The sequence below is a fragment of the Austrofundulus limnaeus genome, unplaced genomic scaffold (genome assembly GCF_001266775.1).
Source record: "Austrofundulus limnaeus strain Quisiro unplaced genomic scaffold, Austrofundulus_limnaeus-1.0 Scaffold58, whole genome shotgun sequence".
In the NCBI taxonomy this organism is placed as follows: Eukaryota; Metazoa; Chordata; class Actinopteri; order Cyprinodontiformes; family Rivulidae; genus Austrofundulus; species Austrofundulus limnaeus.
The window spans coordinates 1,016,011-1,032,436 of NW_013952460.1; the positions used below are offsets into that span (position 1 = coordinate 1,016,011).

A 16,426-nucleotide genomic window follows, 5' to 3' on the forward strand; every position below is an offset into this window, starting at 1 on the left:
GGGGGGGGGGGGGGGGTTGCTTACTGTACGAGCAGCTCGTCAAAGTTCTCATCGGCGGCGCATTTCCGAGGGCGACCTCGCTGTACGTGTCGACCGCGCTTAAACTCCTCATCATCAACGGTCCAAAAGGACCCAAACTCATCCTCTACTCTCACAAAGCACTTATGCAGGGAAAGGTTGGTGCGAATGGCACCCTGGGAAAGCAAAGCAGCCAGGAAGGAGGGGGTGGAGGTGGGGGCAGAAGATGCAGATGCAGTGATCGGCAGCACAGACACACACAGACACAGGGAGGAGGGTGAGGATCAAAATGAAAATAAGCCATTGTGGGTTATAAGGCAGCACCAAACGGCCTCTGGAAGCATGGAGGGTGGGGGGCGCGCTGAAGCAAGCAGGGACTTTGGACATTATGGCACACAGACAATGAAATGGAGCAGCAGAGGCGGCAGCAGCTTCTTCCCATCAGGCAGCGCTGAAAGGAGCCACAACGTACCCACTGATCTTTTGAGGCCGTCTCTTTTGGAACTCTATTTCGTCGACTGTCCACACAGCCCCTTTTACGTTTTCTACTCGCACAAAACACTTGTGAAGACTAAGATTATGTCGGACTGCATTCTGCAGTTCATGTGAAAACAGAGAGAGAGAGARAAAAGGTTTCTATCAGTACAATTWAAAAAATGGCATCACAGGAGAGAACTGTCTTTAAGAGAAGAAACATTTAGACAGATGAGACCTGTAAATGAATGAAAACAGTAAATAAACCAGAGGAATACTGGCAGTCAGTGGGAGAGGTCGACCCATACATGGGCTGGACGATATTTGTGTTTTTTTCTTGTTCTGACATCAGCTAGGACTAAGATTGTTTGCTCCGAATGTTATATTAATTTAAATGTACAACATTGTTAGTTTTTGTTAGTAAATGTTTCTTTTTTGTTTAAATTGAGATTTGTGTAACATTTGTGTCATTTGCATCATGTAAATGGTAAACTTTAAATATATGATTTAATGTGTAGGGGTCACCTCGAGTGAAATAATCAAACTGTCTTGGACCTCAGACCTCTGATGGGCCCTTTAAAGGGACAAACTCTGTTTCACTTAGAACTTAATTTTAGCCATCAAAATAAGTATATTTAAAAGGTAAAAGATAATAACACTTGTCCTGCCGCTGAGCTGTTGGCTGTAACTGAGCAGCTCAGTTGACTAGCACAGTATTAATGTCTAAAAATAAACTGCTTTAAAGCCAACATCACCAATAAACTACATCTCCCATAATGTGAGATGCATGTTGATTATTCGTGGGAATTCCCAGTAGGAAAATTGGAGAGTTCAGAATTTAAGCTACACAGCACAACTCAACAGTGAGTAAAACTCTCCTGCTTTTACTTTTAATAGTATTTCTGTGTTATTTATTACACATTCAGTCAGTCGTACACATAGAACTTTTCAGTGTTTATAAGAGGACGTGTTAAAACGCTGTTTCTCTGCAGGAAACACCACATAGAGCTCAGTTATTGTTTGTTAGCTGTGCTTAGCTGTAGCAATATGGAATGTGATGTTTCCTGTTTAGTCAAAGTTACACACGAAACATCAGAATTAACGCTCATGTGGCGCCAGAGTTGTAAAGTAACTAAGTACAAATACTTTGTTACTGTACATAAGTAGATTTTTTAGGTATCTGTACTTTACTTGAGTAATTATTTTTCAGTCTACTTTTTTCTTCTACTTCTTACATTTTACACAGTTATCTGTATTTTCTACTCCTTACATTTTTAAAAAGACAACAAGTAGAAAGTCGTTACTTTTATTTCATTTTTGCTTGTTTTCATTTCAACTTGTTATTGTAAAAATAAATACTCTTCATATAAATTGTGCCTCATACAGTAGATAGAGTGAATTTAACTGTGGTAGAATGAGAAGTATAAATATATAAAATTCTGATACCGTATTAGTTTGTACACAAACAAATCATGTCACACTCCAGCAGGACATAATCATTAAAGTAAAAGGACTGTACTTAAGAAGTATTTGTATTTCATGAATTATATTATTGCATTTGGTTGCAGCCCGCAGACAGATTATCATTTTGGAAAAAACATTTGTGCAGCCTTGATATATGTATATAAACTGAAAGAGCTGGACCAGTGCATCCTAAATTTAACATAAATTAAACATTATATTAATATAAAAGTCATTTCTGCATTGTGTTGGTGAGGTCACCTCCTAATAAATGTCATTACAGAAAATATAACTGCTCATTTTAAATCAATACTTTTACTTTTAATACTTAAGTACAAAAAGTATCAGATACTTTAAGACTTTTACTCAAGTAATATCCCTAAAGGACACTTTAACTTTTACCAAAGTAATTTTTTGGTAAGATACTTGTACTTTTACTCAAGTATTACTTTGTGGTACTTTATACAACACTGTGTGGCGCTCAGTGAAAATGAGTTTGACACCCTTGGGTTAGACTGGTGTTAAAATAGTCTGGATCTGCCTTAAAAAACTGTTTTTTAAGGCCGATCGGTTGAGTTGTTGGTAGTTCAAACACAAAGTTTATTAGTTTCCATAGCAATTAACATCAGCCCCATCTTATTTCTTATTAAAACACCTCCTTCTCTGGTTTGAATCAGACACCAAAGCCCAAACATGCTATTCAAAACTGTTTTCCTGACCAGAAGTTGCTGGGTCATTTTCACTAAAGAGATCTCACAACATAAAGGTTCAATCCAAAAAAAGTTAAAGYATGAAAGGAGACATTCATTAATCATCCTTTTGTTATTGTGGGAGCAGCAGGGTGGGAGAGGAATCYAGTGTTTATAACACCGGTGTGCCCCTATGGAAGAGCTGTCAGCACGTATGGAGCTGATGGAGGACACGGGTGGAGCAGGGTGGTGACGCTGTGTGTGTGTGCTGTGGTTAGAGCTGATCAGCTCTGGCTCAGAGGGGAGCTTTCAGGGCTTCGCTGCTCTGTGTGTGAGCGTGTCGGAGCCRGGTGGAAAACAGAGCGTTACCTTCTGAAGAGAGTGAGAGGGGCTGAGCCAGGAGGYGCTGGCAGGGAGCTGCTGTTTGACTAATGCCACCCACCAACAGAACAGCCCCACATATTACAAGAAAACAGCTTTCCCCCCTCTTTTCCTCTGTTTTTATTTATTTACTTTAAATGTTTGTATTTATAGAGAAGCATACTGGTTTCTCTATTGGTTTGAATGTTTATATAAAGGGTGGTTCTCTTGAACAGAATGAATGGTGTATTGTTAAGTATTTTCATAAATGTGGGTTTATAATGATATAATACCTCATTCTGCCTAACATCAACAAAAAACACTTCAGTATTCAGTGGTACAGTATCCAAGACAGGAAAAAAAAAACGAGAAAACTATTACCTTCCACGTTGCTGCGTTGCGTCTAAAATATGCAAACATTCGTGTGAACCAGTTGTAGATTTCATTTAGTGTTAGCTGCTTTTCTGGAGATTCCAGGATTGCCTGGGTGAGAGACGGYGACAGAAACAAACATTTTCACTCTTTCCTTGCTTCACACAAACCATTAATAATTGACAAAAGGCAAGCAGGTCTGCGTGAGCTCCGCTGAGAGAAAACAAGACGAGGCAAATTGTGCTCTGCCAGGAGAAGTGTAAAGCGCTTTTTAATTCCAAACGGCAGATTTGAATACATTTTCCTTTGTGGGTGTAAATGAAGGGCAAGCAAAAACATTTCTCAGGCAGATTACAGGCCGGCAATTATGGACGGCTCAGATTAATTCCTGAGATCCCAGATTACTGCGGTCGGTTGATAATTGACTGGCCATCTTAAAACAGGTTCATCCCTACTGTTGTGTGAAATGAGTTTGGTAGCAGTCGCAGCCACTCAAATGCCTGATCAAACTAAATGGTAATATGTGACTGTTTGGAGTCCGGACTGCCTTCCTGCACTCGTATAAACTGGGATTAGAAACTCCTCTATCTAAAAACGCTCAGATACAATGAATAATAGAATCATTTGAAAAGCATTAAGCTGCAGGGTGTAAAATATTTCATTCAGTCCATCAGAAAGGGGGTCCTTACCTGTCTTATTAGTGAGGCGTACGTGAATGGTGGTCTGACGTCTGCGTTCATATAAAACTCTTTGTTCTGACTGAGATCTGTAGGAACAAATACAACCATGTAGAACCTGAACACAGCTCTAATTCCATTACATAACTTTGTGTGAAGCTTGCAGAGAATTGTCGTTGGGGCGGGTGGGTACCTGGAGAAATAGGCATGTTGTACTTTTCTGAATAGCGCCGTCGAATTGGACCCACGCCGTGGAGGCTGTTGGCCGTGATGACTGAGTGGGTCTGGGACAGGGGTGTGAGCGGTGCCGTGGGAGTGGTGGGGGTCTGGGGAAGGCTCAGTGGAGGAGAGGCCTCGGGGGCCGACTTGGACAACGTGACGCTGGACACGAGGTTGAGCTGAGGAACAGAAAGCAAAGCAGAGACAGAGAGTTAGTTCTCTAATCACCCCGGTGTCACAGACGGCTCACTAGCTGCTCGTTGCAGGTGGGGGTCCTGGGACGATCTGTGAATGGTCCCTGCACATTTGAAAAACAACCCTGGAGACCCACTTCTCCTCTCTCTCTCTTTTTCCCTTTGAGCTCAGCTCTTATGCTGCGTTCCATTTACACTGTATTCCGGGAACTGGTAAATGGTAGTGACATCATTTCCCAACAAACAATATGAAACTGCATTCCAATTAGCCGACAGGCGATTGTATTGTTGCTGCTAACCTAGCTACAACACTGCTACAATGCAAACAATGACAAAGAGAGAGTTCTACTACATACGTCATGCAAATAAACATTGATTTTATTAAGTATTGCACAGAAAACACTACTTGTGTGAGTGATTAAACAGGCACAAAAAAATTAAGCAAGATAATTAGTAGTAAAAGTTACAGAGTTAACTTTCTAAAGCTGCAAGTAGACGCCATCTTGAAATCGAAACTGGGGGCTGTTTCATTTCTTCCACTATACGAGTGGAATATTACCACTGGAGGGGGCGTTCCAGTTTAAATCTACCAATGGGAACAGGGAAATTACTACTTCCCAGGACTACTGGAACGCAGCATTAGTCCTCCTTTCTGCTCTCTGTTGGCTCGCCCAGCTCAGTTTCACCATTTTTGGTTTATTTATTTTTCTCMCTTTCAGAACCCCCCCTGCTGCCACCCCGTCCACACAGACAGTAGTAGTGGTGAGGGATGAGTTGTAAGGTTGTACAGCACTGATAGATTCTCACCTACCGCTGAGAGGGCCTCCTAATAAGGAAAGAACAGGAAGAAGCCAATCTGGGCTAATTACAAGCTGAAATTGTATTGTGAAGATCCTAATTAAGAGGTGCTTACAGAGGTGATGTGATGATTAACTACTGTGCCTGACTGGCCTCCATCATTAGGGTCAGGATGGCCACTGTAAAGCTGGACCTACAGAGTTTTTCACAGACAACATTTGAAGGGAGTCTTTGGTTTCAGCACTGAGGCCTGCGAGTGGGGAGGCTGGGTCAGCCAAGGCGAAAGAAGGATTTAAGAAATAATGGCTACAAGGTAAACTAATTATGGCAAGTGCTCCGAAGGTATAGCATGGTTTCCAGCAGCTGCGGCAGCTCCGAGCCCAGTGCCAAGCCTCCGTACTGGAGCAGCAGTCAAGTGGAAAATTCTAGCCTGACCCCATGCTCCGGCTATTAATTGGCAGGAAAACTAATGACACATATACATATTCTCGCAAAATTGTTCTAATTGCTAATTTGCTGAAGGAGGCCAGTTTCCAAATTAAACATGACTTCAGAGTTTGAGAAGAAGAAGAAAAAGGAGAAAACACTGAAAGTGAAATGCAAAGCTAGTGAATGAGAGTGAGGGTGGTGTGGGGTTTTGACATTGTGCTGATTCTGAGAGCTCAAAGGTCAGATAGTTCTTGATAGTAGGGGTCCAGGGATGATTCTGCTTTAGCTACTAAAAACAAATGGTTTGACCTTTCAATGAATAGGATTATTGGCATTCAGTACCAAAACAATAAAGTTTCAGCAATCTGAATATGACATCGCTAGAATTCATAAGCGACACGGTGTTTTATTCATTATTTTATTGTGTGAGTGCTGATTGGACAAAGTATCTCAGTATACGCCAAGCTTTTTTAACCATTTATGTATAAAAACATTCAGCCCGTTAAGGACAGTTGAACTTTTTTTTAATTTTAATTATTTTAAAAATGTTCAGCTTTATTTATATTTTCCCTCATTAAAAAACAATGATAGTTTTACAAACCCTTAAACAACTTTGTGCCATTTAAATTCTGCTTCACCATACTTAATCCATGTTTATCTCTTGTGTGGTGTTTTGTCAATTTTAGCATTTAATGAGGAAATGTTAGGTTTTTGCTCTTTTTTTTTTTTTTTTTTGGATATTTTAGATTGGAGTTACCGATTAGCAAATTTTATCTTTAAGCCACAACTTTGCTAAATTTAGCTCTTGGCTATTTGTTTTTAAAGTTTAGCTTCTTACACCTGGTTTGGTCATTTTAGCTGGTTTTAACTTTGTTAGTTCAGTATCAGCATTCACGCAGCAACTTTGCAGAAATATAGCAGATATAAAGAAGAAAACTGCTCTCCCTAAAATTAGTGACAAGCCTGTTTGGTAAACTCCTGGTTTTAGCACACATGTCCAAGTTCTCACAATGTTTGTTTATGTTTTGGAGGCTGAACTCTGTCTTCTTGGCAGCGTCTGCCCAAATAATTTGGATTTGTGCAGAGATGCACGCATGCAGTCTGCATCCTCACCCACAGTAGCAGAAGACGTGTTGTTCTAAAGCATGAACAAAATAAATTACACTTGGGTTTTGCGTGTTTCTGACACAATGCTATCAAGTGAATGAGGCTGCCGTGTTGACTTCTCTTCCTGTGGATTAGCAGGCTTTGTTTCATGTTTCATCCATATTCCCTGGCCATAAACACAGAGAGGCTTCAACAATAGGCCAGACAGGCTGGTAATAGCCTTGCCTTTGTTTGCCTCGCCATTTGGGCTCACTCCAGTTCGTAGACAAAATGAGACTTCACACTGAAATTAATTAAATGGTAATTGGTGATCTAATTATACTGGCTTTGACTCGGCAAGCTGCTAAAGAAAATAAACAAAAAGTCCCTCCTTAATTATGTATGGAGTAAAAGGTCAGATCTCTGACAAGAATGCTTAGTGACACCGTGTGCTGACACCCACCCACTCACACAGAGACAAATACAAACACACACATACACACATGGAAACATGCATTGCTAATGTGGCACATTTAGTTTTCATCTTCCCCACCCCCCATCCACCTCAGAGGAGGGGGAAAAAAAGAGTCTGGTTTGCTTATAAATGTGCAGTTTGTTTAATTCTTAATAAATGTAAAAAAGCACGTTCACCTGAGCTGCCTTTTTTTATGTGAAGCTACAGAAACATCTTGTTTTACATGTTATACCACAAAACACAAGTAAATAACAACCCAGCAATTATAGTAACTCATCTGTATTCACAAAGTGGCTCTGTTTCAGGTCATCTCTGAGGAAGGTTTTGCTCTGCTTCGTATTTCTGGCTACTTCTGATGCAATCTCCTTGTAGCCTCGGTGGGATTGTGGGCCCTGACCTGCGCTCACCCAGCCAGACTCAGACGTTTTCATCACAGCCTTTCACAGCAGCTTGCAGCGGGCAAGAACTGCCCTGGAGAACGGCAGTCTATTTATTTGAATAAAATAAAATAAAAATCCCAGCTCGCCCTCTAGAGAGTGTTAGCGCTGAGCTCTGACACAGCCGTTCTCACCGGCCCAGGGGAGAGGGGAGAGGAAGTGAACTCAAGATGCTATCTGCCGCCCCGACCACTTTTCATATACAAATGTCCCCCGTGTCAGAGCCCTCGTTCTGCACTCTAATCTGCACAATCAGAATGTGTGACACAGGCGCAGTTTGAACAGACAGCTTATTGTCATTCAGCATCTCCAGGCGCTCGCCGCTGAGTGGCTGCGCGGTGCTGAGCGCACACACAGCCTCTGGATGTCGATAGCCTCCTCTTTGACTGTAAATAAATGATCCAAACAGCACAGGGACAAGATGCTTGCGTGTATATTGTCCATTTGCGTGCGTGTGTGATTTTACATTCATGCCCTGCAGTAAAATCCTATCTGCTCATTTGGCAGTCTGAGTGAACTGTCACACAGGCTGAAATATGATGTGGAGGCTTCGTCTTAAACACGACACAACTGAGCAGACATTTAAATGTCATCTGTTAAGCCTTTGCCTTTGTAGTACAAGGATTAAGCAGCTCACTTTATATTATAGCATGCATTACGAGTAATAAGGTATAATGTTTGGAATATGTAGAAAAATTGGACATTTTTAGTTTTCCATGAAACTCTAGTTGTTATTTTTATTTTCACACATTATTTTCCACAGTTAAAATTCTTTCTAATGTAAAATGTTTTGTATTAAATTAAATATATTTTTATAGTACGTATGTTGCTCACTATTAATGTACTGTTGGGTTATCAGAGTGTAATTCCTGACAAATACCTAATGAAGATAGAAGTAAAAAGCCTTTTAAGGAAGCATCTGTTATTAATTAATAAAACACATGTCATTAGAATGGCACAGCTGTACAACAGCTAACACCTTTTAAAATTATACAAAATTACAGGAAATAATTAGAGCAACAGCTCCATTCATGTCTTCTATTTCTTGTCATTAAATTCTAGTTCTGCACGTTTAATAGATTTATTTTTAGGACATTTTACATGTCGTGTGTATGCAAGAAAGGTTGTTATTTTGCCTTTAAAGCCTCAAAAGACACGAGTTTCATTTGATCACTTTTTTTCCACCACCTACACATTTATTTTTCCTGTTGTGCTCAAACAGGCCTCTCACAGGCAGAAATGGGGGCCATTACAGAGTGTGTGTGCATCCAGTTCATCACAGACACCAAATTGAATCTCAGATGTCAGCAGATGTGGTCCAAACTATATTTACTGCATCCCTCAAGAGAACAGCTGTTTTTATTTAGCAGATAAATAAGAAGATGGGGAAAGGATTAATGAATACATGTGTGCCAATTAAGACAAACAAAAGGATGAGCTGGGGGAGGGATGGGGAGGGAGATGTATGACAGGGTTGCTGCTCACCGGCTGCGGGGTGGCTTTGGGCTCTGTGGACTTGACATGAAGATGCGTCATCATCGCTTGCAGACGCTCTTTGTCTTTTGCTAGCTGTAATGAGAAAGGAGTTTTTTTTAATAAATAAATAAATGACACACACAGAAAAAAAAAAATCTATTTTTGCACTTTAATTAATCCCAGAAATCCCTTTGCACTGAAGACACTTTTACTAAAAATACATATGAAGAATCTCATTTTCAGAGGAATGCTTTTAATTATTTCTTTATAAAATGCAGATGGAAACTTTCAATAAGTCTGCAGTCAAAAGAGCAAGTTGGAAAGTTGAAAATAAAACCCGTCTCTTTCCTCAGTCCTTCTCTACCTGTCTGAACCTCAGCGCTGTCTTAGCTGCCAGCTTGAATTATGATGACAAGCTGCATGCAGAGGAAGTGTGCGTCTGGTAAAGCCTCTCCGATCCCTTTGGATGATAAACCACCGGAGCAGAAATAACACGACAGTGCCACGGTGTAATGTATGAGCAGCCAAAATCTCTTTGTTTAAGGTTAACTTCTAGCAAACCAAAACGGGTTTTGAATCATTATCAAGTCATTTTAGGCAATTATGTGGCTTGTGTCTGAACTGCAACTGTATAATTCCTAAAATCTGGCATTCATCATGTGCTGATTTCACTTTGCAGAAGCTAATATGGTAAAATATTATGAATTCATTTTCCTCCCTAAAATGCTAATAAATGCCTTCAACCATAAATTACTAATGAAACTGATAGAAAGGCCATTTTAAATATCTTTTTGGATAACTATTAATTATGTACATAGTTTTTTAATACCAAAAAATATCTTCTAGACACTTTTTAGGACCTTTTTTTTGGTAGTGGTTTACAATAATCTTCCTGTTCCTCACTAAACACCAACTGCCTATCTCCACTGTGCAGCCGAGTCATTTCACCAAGTGTTTTATTGGTGGTGCCAAACAGTTAAAAGTCATAAATAACTTTAAAACCCAGTAAAATGCAAAATGTAATTATCTTCTCTATTTAGCCCCAGGCCATTCATATATCTTTTCCTGCCTGTCATGCATACATAACACATTTTTAATGACTGGTTACTCGCAAATGTACAAAGATTATTTCATTCNCCCCCTGTGTGCGACCTGGTGGCTGATACCACACAGTGGGGGGTGGGGGGGGGTCTGAGGACGTGTAAGCAGAAGAGGACACATAAATATTTGGATCAAAACAAGTAGTGAGACAATACCTGCAGCTCCAGCTGTTGTACGACCTGCATTTGCACCCGACACTGGGCCGTGCTCCTGTCGTCCAGGGCGTGCTCATTGTTGAGATGCCTGCAAAACACACAATTATTAAAGGCCTTTTATTCCTCGAAGGACTGCAGATCACCTGCCAAGATTCACACCAGACATTTAGGATGAAGACCATCTTGTTGAGTTGTAGCTGTTTTGGTAAAACCTCAAAGTTAAAGTTACCTGATATCATGTGATTGATTGATTTATAAAGCGCTTAACAACAATCAACTAAGGTGACCAAAGTACTTTACAGTAAAACTCACATCACAAAAAAAAAAAAAATAAATAAATAAATAAGAAAAGAAAATGTCACTATGCTACATGGTATTAAAAGCCTGTCTAAAAAGTTTTGAGCTTATACTTAAAGATGCCCGGGTCATAGGTGGAGCGAAGCTCTAGAGCAGTGGTTCCCAACCCTGGTCCTCAATGACCCCTATCCAAATGTTTTACTTGTTTCCCTGCAATTCAGCAGGTCTTCAGAAGATTGTTAAACACTCTGTCATTCAAACCAGGTGTGTCAAATCAGGGAAACATCTATCACTGCTTTAAATGTTGACCAACACCTCAAAAGCTTCTCTGAGCTTGATGAGACATTTTCAAAATATAATATTGACCTAGTTTTCTGTTTTCTAGTATTGCTTTTGGAAGCCATTGATTCTTTGTCGTTTATATGTAAATAATAAATCAGATAACATGTATTAAAGCAGTGATTCTCAACCCTAGTCCTCAAGGACTTCTTTCCTGCATGTTTAGATGTTTCCCTGATTTGACACACCTGGTTTGAATAAATGAGTGATTAACAATCTTCTGAAGACCTGCTGAATAGCAGGGAAACAAGTAAAACTTTCAGATAGGGGTACTTGAGGACCAGGATTGGGAACCACTGGTCTAGAGTAAGGCTGTTCAACTGGTGGCCCGCGGGCCACTTCCCGCTAGTGATGAAAATCCAGCCCACCAGTTGGTTCATAAATGTCTTAAATACAAACTCCCATTTTTAAAATTGAATTCCTATAAGTTGTTTATTTAGTTAGACAGGCTTGTGGCATCTAGAGAAACACCAGAATGTTGGCTCACAGCTGGTATAAACCATTTGTATGAATGCCCAAGACACATAAAACTACAAGCAGTTGAAGATAAAACTAAGGAAAGTAAAAATAAATGTGGCAAGTCAGAGACGTCAAAATAATATTTGTGTTAAATTGGAGGCATGCATGATGTGTTCTTTTTGTTTTTGATATTGTTTGAATTGCACGACATTTATTACACAGGGTTCTGTATGTTGTATTCATGATTAATGCAGCAAAATAAAATATTTCAAAAGGTAACAGATCTTTGTAACACTTGGTTTATTTACATAATGTCTTTAATTGCAGGATGTTCAACCCCTCAGCTGTTGACCTGCAGTAACTGTGGCCCCTGGACCAATTCGGTTGAATAGAGTCTAGAGTTTGTTCCAGAGTCGGGGTGCTGCCACTGAAAAGGCCCGATCTCCACAATGTGTGATGTCACAACATGTGTGTTGGGAATAACACTCAGCTACTACCAGACAAAAATAGCCATTTTTGTGTTTTCAAAGATCAGTTGGCTGTGGAGGCCAACTTGAATTGGGTTGGTTCCAAGTGATTATCTGCTTAAAACTATATTAAAATCCATTCAGTGCTTCATGAGATCTTCTGCTTATAGTTGTTGACAAAAAAAAAAAACGTTTGTTTTCAATTTTTTAGTGCTCAGCTTATGTGAAGGGGATTAGTCTCAACTAGTACCACACCAAGTTCTAGCTCAAAATCTATTAAACTGACCGATTTAGAGCCATTTTTGTTTCCTGAGGTCAGCTGGCAGTGGGAGTCATCTTGAAAGGGTTTTTTTGTCCAAAAGATAAACATAGTACTTTCTCTGATTATTTTCTGTAAGTTTCATTAAAGTCTGTTTGGTGCTTCATGGGATAATTTGCTTAACAAAAAACCTTTGCACATCGGCGTTTAGATGGGTGATGATACAAAATAGGAGATCAAACCACAAAAACTATGGATCAATTTGACTTCTGAAACTGTTTTAGATGCAGAAGAAGAAGCAGTCTGTCTCTGTGATCAGTGAGGCGAGTGAGCGTAGAGCTTTTGGAATAACATATATATGAATAGTGCAACAGACTGCAGTGATTATATGTACTTCTTTTAATGTAAAAGAATGACATTCAATAATTCATGAYGGGGATGACTGCTCCCACAGCTCACTGATAAGAGGAACGATTGAAGAATTTCAGGTTGGATTCCTTTACTAAATTATGCACCAGTGCCCTAACAGCAAGTCTTCCCACTGCAGCTCTCCTCTGCCACGTCCATTTAGCTATTTATTTTTTCGTTTTTTTGGTGTTTTGCATTGTTAATTTTATTCATCAAAATTAAGAGAATTGGAATAAAGCCAGTCCAAACGTAGAGGACAACAGGACWAGTAGATGGAATCTGTCACAAACTTGAATTATGGATATAATTACGTGYGATTATTTTATTCAGGAAAGATGTTCTCTTTGCGTGCACGTTTATAACTAATCTAAAGTAGCTCTGGGTAGCAGACAGGGTTTTTTTTTTCCTGTGATTTATATAAAATGTTGGAGATAAGGTTCATGAGTGAAGGAAATGTGATTGGAGGAATTTTATCAGCTGCCGCATGAATTACTGTTTGAAAATGCTTATGCAGAGGCATTTCATTAATCATTTAATCATAATCCGAGCAGGATGTTTGAACTGATTTCACAAATACCCTTTCATTTCACTACTTCATTATGCTCGCTAATGGATCCAATATATTATATATATCATAAATTATATCACATCTGTGGTGACCATGTAGGTCACTGTCACCAGGCACGGCTGTGTGTGCACCAAGTGGCATGGGCGGATGGGAGAAAGGTGTCTGCCTTTTTCGTGCACACTTTTTCTGCCGTTTGCTGCAAATCAAAAGCAGCCGGAGTCGACCTGTGAAGGCTCGGCGGCAGCGGAGACTTTACGGCGGCCCGATAAATTCCGCCGCCGTTGTTTTTACTTTCAGACGACACGTTTGAGCGTTAAATACCACATTTACACTTAGGAACTCGACGTCTGAAGCGAGAGGAACTGATAGAGCCCTGCTTGAAATAYGTTCGGCTGCAGCACTTCCAACCTTGAGGTGAATGATTTAAATCTTTATGGGAAACGTGCTCTCTTCCCTCGGTCAAGTCTTCCTATTGTGTTTTCATAATACATGTTTCAAAGCGTCTGTCCTATACATTCATCACTTCAAGTTAATTATTGCGGCGAAAAAAGAAATTAAAGAGGCATTTTTAAAGAAAGCATGGCCGATAGAACACCCCCCCCCCCCCCCCCCGCCCCTTCTGAAATGAATTCAGACTTCTCGAGGCTTTCCATTTGTTCGAATCAAATAAATGCCCGTTTAATTAGGTGGGTCGGAAAATGAAACTGGTAAACATTTCAGGACATCTTACTAAATTTCAAAGAGGGAAAATAATAGGTAAAGACATTTCAGCTTCAATTTAAGCGRCCCAGACTGAATTTTCAATGAAGGGGTGGCCTACGTGAGCAGCTTTGGAATTCCTCGGCTCATACGAGACATGTGCCCCGCTCCTTTTCATCCTTTGTTACATTCCACTTTATTTCTTCTAATGACACGGAGAGTCACAGTGCATAATTAATAGGAAATGAAATATTCAAATGGCCCTAATGCAGCCTTGAGAGGAGTGTCTGGACACGGGTGCAGAAGAAAACGGGGAATTGACGTCTGGAGAGGCTATGAACGTTGGCATGTGTCACTTTCTGGACTTCAAATGAAGCCACTTTAAAAAAGCTCTCTGGCAGGATGACGGACTCTAATGTAAATTGCCACAATAAAACAAGTTAAAGAGATATTCCCACAGTCGGCTTTTTACATATCACTTAGTTCGCCTGAGTTTTTTCACCCTCAGTGTTCTTAATTATAAGGTTCACAGCCGTCTCCCAGGAAGGATTTCTGTTCATCGCTGCTGGACTATAATGCACACATCTGTACAGTAGGATGGGCACTGATTTATGAGGTTTCATTTGTTTATTATTTACAGTAAATACATAGTTGACTTTATTTTTTTATATTTTCTATTTTGCTTTCAGTTTAACTTATTGTTCCTCGGTGCTGAGTGTGTGAGGGGAGTCTTTGTGCTGTGAACATGCAGCACTAGAGGGCACTGCAGGGTTTCATTGGCTCTGACCTCGGACTGGACACCAAAGACAAGGGGTCTTGACCCCCATAAAAACACCACGTTCTCCTGTGAACCCAGTCCCGCCCCTCTCGGTGTGCCGAACCCCAAAACGGGAACGGTGATTTGGCATTTTGTGTTTATCGAGATAGACTTTGTAGGTATGTCATAATAAAATAAATACACATAGTTTAAAACAACAGTGTTAGATGTTGGCTTGTGGAGCAGAAATCTGTTTGACATTAGAGTCCTCCTCACCTTTCTGTCTCCCCGGTACACAGAACACTGTGTTCTGCTGACTCCACGCTCAAAGACACGCGGCCCCGTCTCTGGTTAGACTTTCAACCTCGGGAGACGTTTGAAGCAGCAGCATTATAATGTCTGCTGTACTCTTTGTTTTTGTTTTGAAATCCTTTCAGAGGCCTGCAGTATCAGTTGCCGGGTTTCATGTGGAAGTGCTTAAGGTTTTGAGAGTTAACACCTTGGTGAGCTGCTCGCACTCTCGCCTGCCGTTAAACAAAGGCAGCTTTGTGGAGACTCTCCTCAAATGTTTTCTTAACATGTTCCAAGCAGTTTGAGCAGGCAACTAAAGTAAACAAGATGTTGCCATGATAAAAACACTTGTAAAAACAGAGCTGAGTGCACTTTCAGGCAGAGCTCTACTGGGTACACTGACTTTAATTCTCCTCCCTTCTATAAACAAAGGGTGAGGCGATGTCAGAATACAATAAATAGTGATAGATGTAAGCAGGCACACCCTAATCTAAAGACTGAATGTCTTTGTGTGAAAATGTGTGATGAATGTTTTAATAACTATCACAGGATATTTTCTATATTAAAATAAGAATACATAATTACCTCTTTTATTTGATGATACTACAAGCTTACATAATGACTGTTTTAAGTTAGTAATCTGATTTATGTATACAAAAAAAGAGAGTTCAAGACGATGAGAGTGTGAAAACTTTCAGCAGCTGATGTGGCGGGGCCTCTGTGCTCCTGTGAGGAAGGTTGTGTGTTCGCTGACTGCTTGTTTTAGGGTAATGGAATTGTGTCATATCTTGTTTAAAGTGCGACTAATCCGGGGTGACAGTGAGCCATTGATCTGCTGCCACAACGCAGATGTTTTCATCCTCTTTGTAACCATGGCACTGTTATGTGCTGGATTACCTCGAGCGCGCCTGCACACACACAGTTGATTAGTAAACCAGGGCTGCAGCTCAAACGGGGAATCAGAGCAAAACAATGCAGTGCGTTAGGTTGGACAGAGTCAGACAGGTTTTCCACTTCTACGCTGTGACGAGTGGGAACAGCAGGTGACACTGGCTTGGCTGGGGCTGCTCAGCACTAATACATATATGTGTGGGTAAGTCTATAAATGATGAGGTGTCAGCTGTTAATACTGTCAACATTAAAGGCTTAGCATACTTTGAAGAAATACATCGTCTGCTGCTTTTCAGGCCCAAGTGTTAAACTAAGAACATCTTATAGAGAGAAGTGGGGATAGACCTTGTAGGAGACATTATACACAATCTCATGTGAGGAACCACAAACACAAGTTTAAAGTAATTAAGTGCATTTACTTTGTTACAGTACTTTAGCATTTTTTTGAGGATTTGTAATTTTACCAAGTACTTTTTAAAATAGTTAATTTTACTTTTATTTTTGTTACATTTAAAACCTAAAAATGATACTTTTACTTCTTCACTTTAAAATTTAACACCTAGTTACTCG

The 16,426-nt window shown here is 40.2% G+C and overlaps 1 protein-coding gene across 6 annotated transcripts in view; it reads right to left on the minus strand.

Moving 5' to 3' along the window:
- foxp1b (forkhead box P1b) overlaps positions 1-16,426 on the minus strand; it is a 230,273-nt gene that overhangs the window by 5,638 nt on the left and 208,209 nt on the right. For 5 of the 6 annotated variants that reach the window (XM_014009469.1, XM_014009467.1, XM_014009470.1 and 2 more), the window contains 6 exons: positions 10,422-10,509; positions 9,175-9,258; positions 4,245-4,449; positions 4,064-4,140; positions 3,384-3,485; positions 491-612 (listed from right to left, as the gene is read on the minus strand). In XM_014009469.1, coding sequence (XP_013864923.1) covers positions 491-612; positions 3,384-3,485; positions 4,064-4,140; positions 4,245-4,449; positions 9,175-9,258; positions 10,422-10,509 — 678 coding nt within the window. Of the gene's footprint in view, positions 1-51; positions 195-490; positions 613-3,383; positions 3,486-4,063; positions 4,141-4,244; positions 4,450-9,174; positions 9,259-10,421; positions 10,510-16,426 lie in introns of those variants that run through there. The other variant, XM_014009471.1, reaches the window with a different exon arrangement.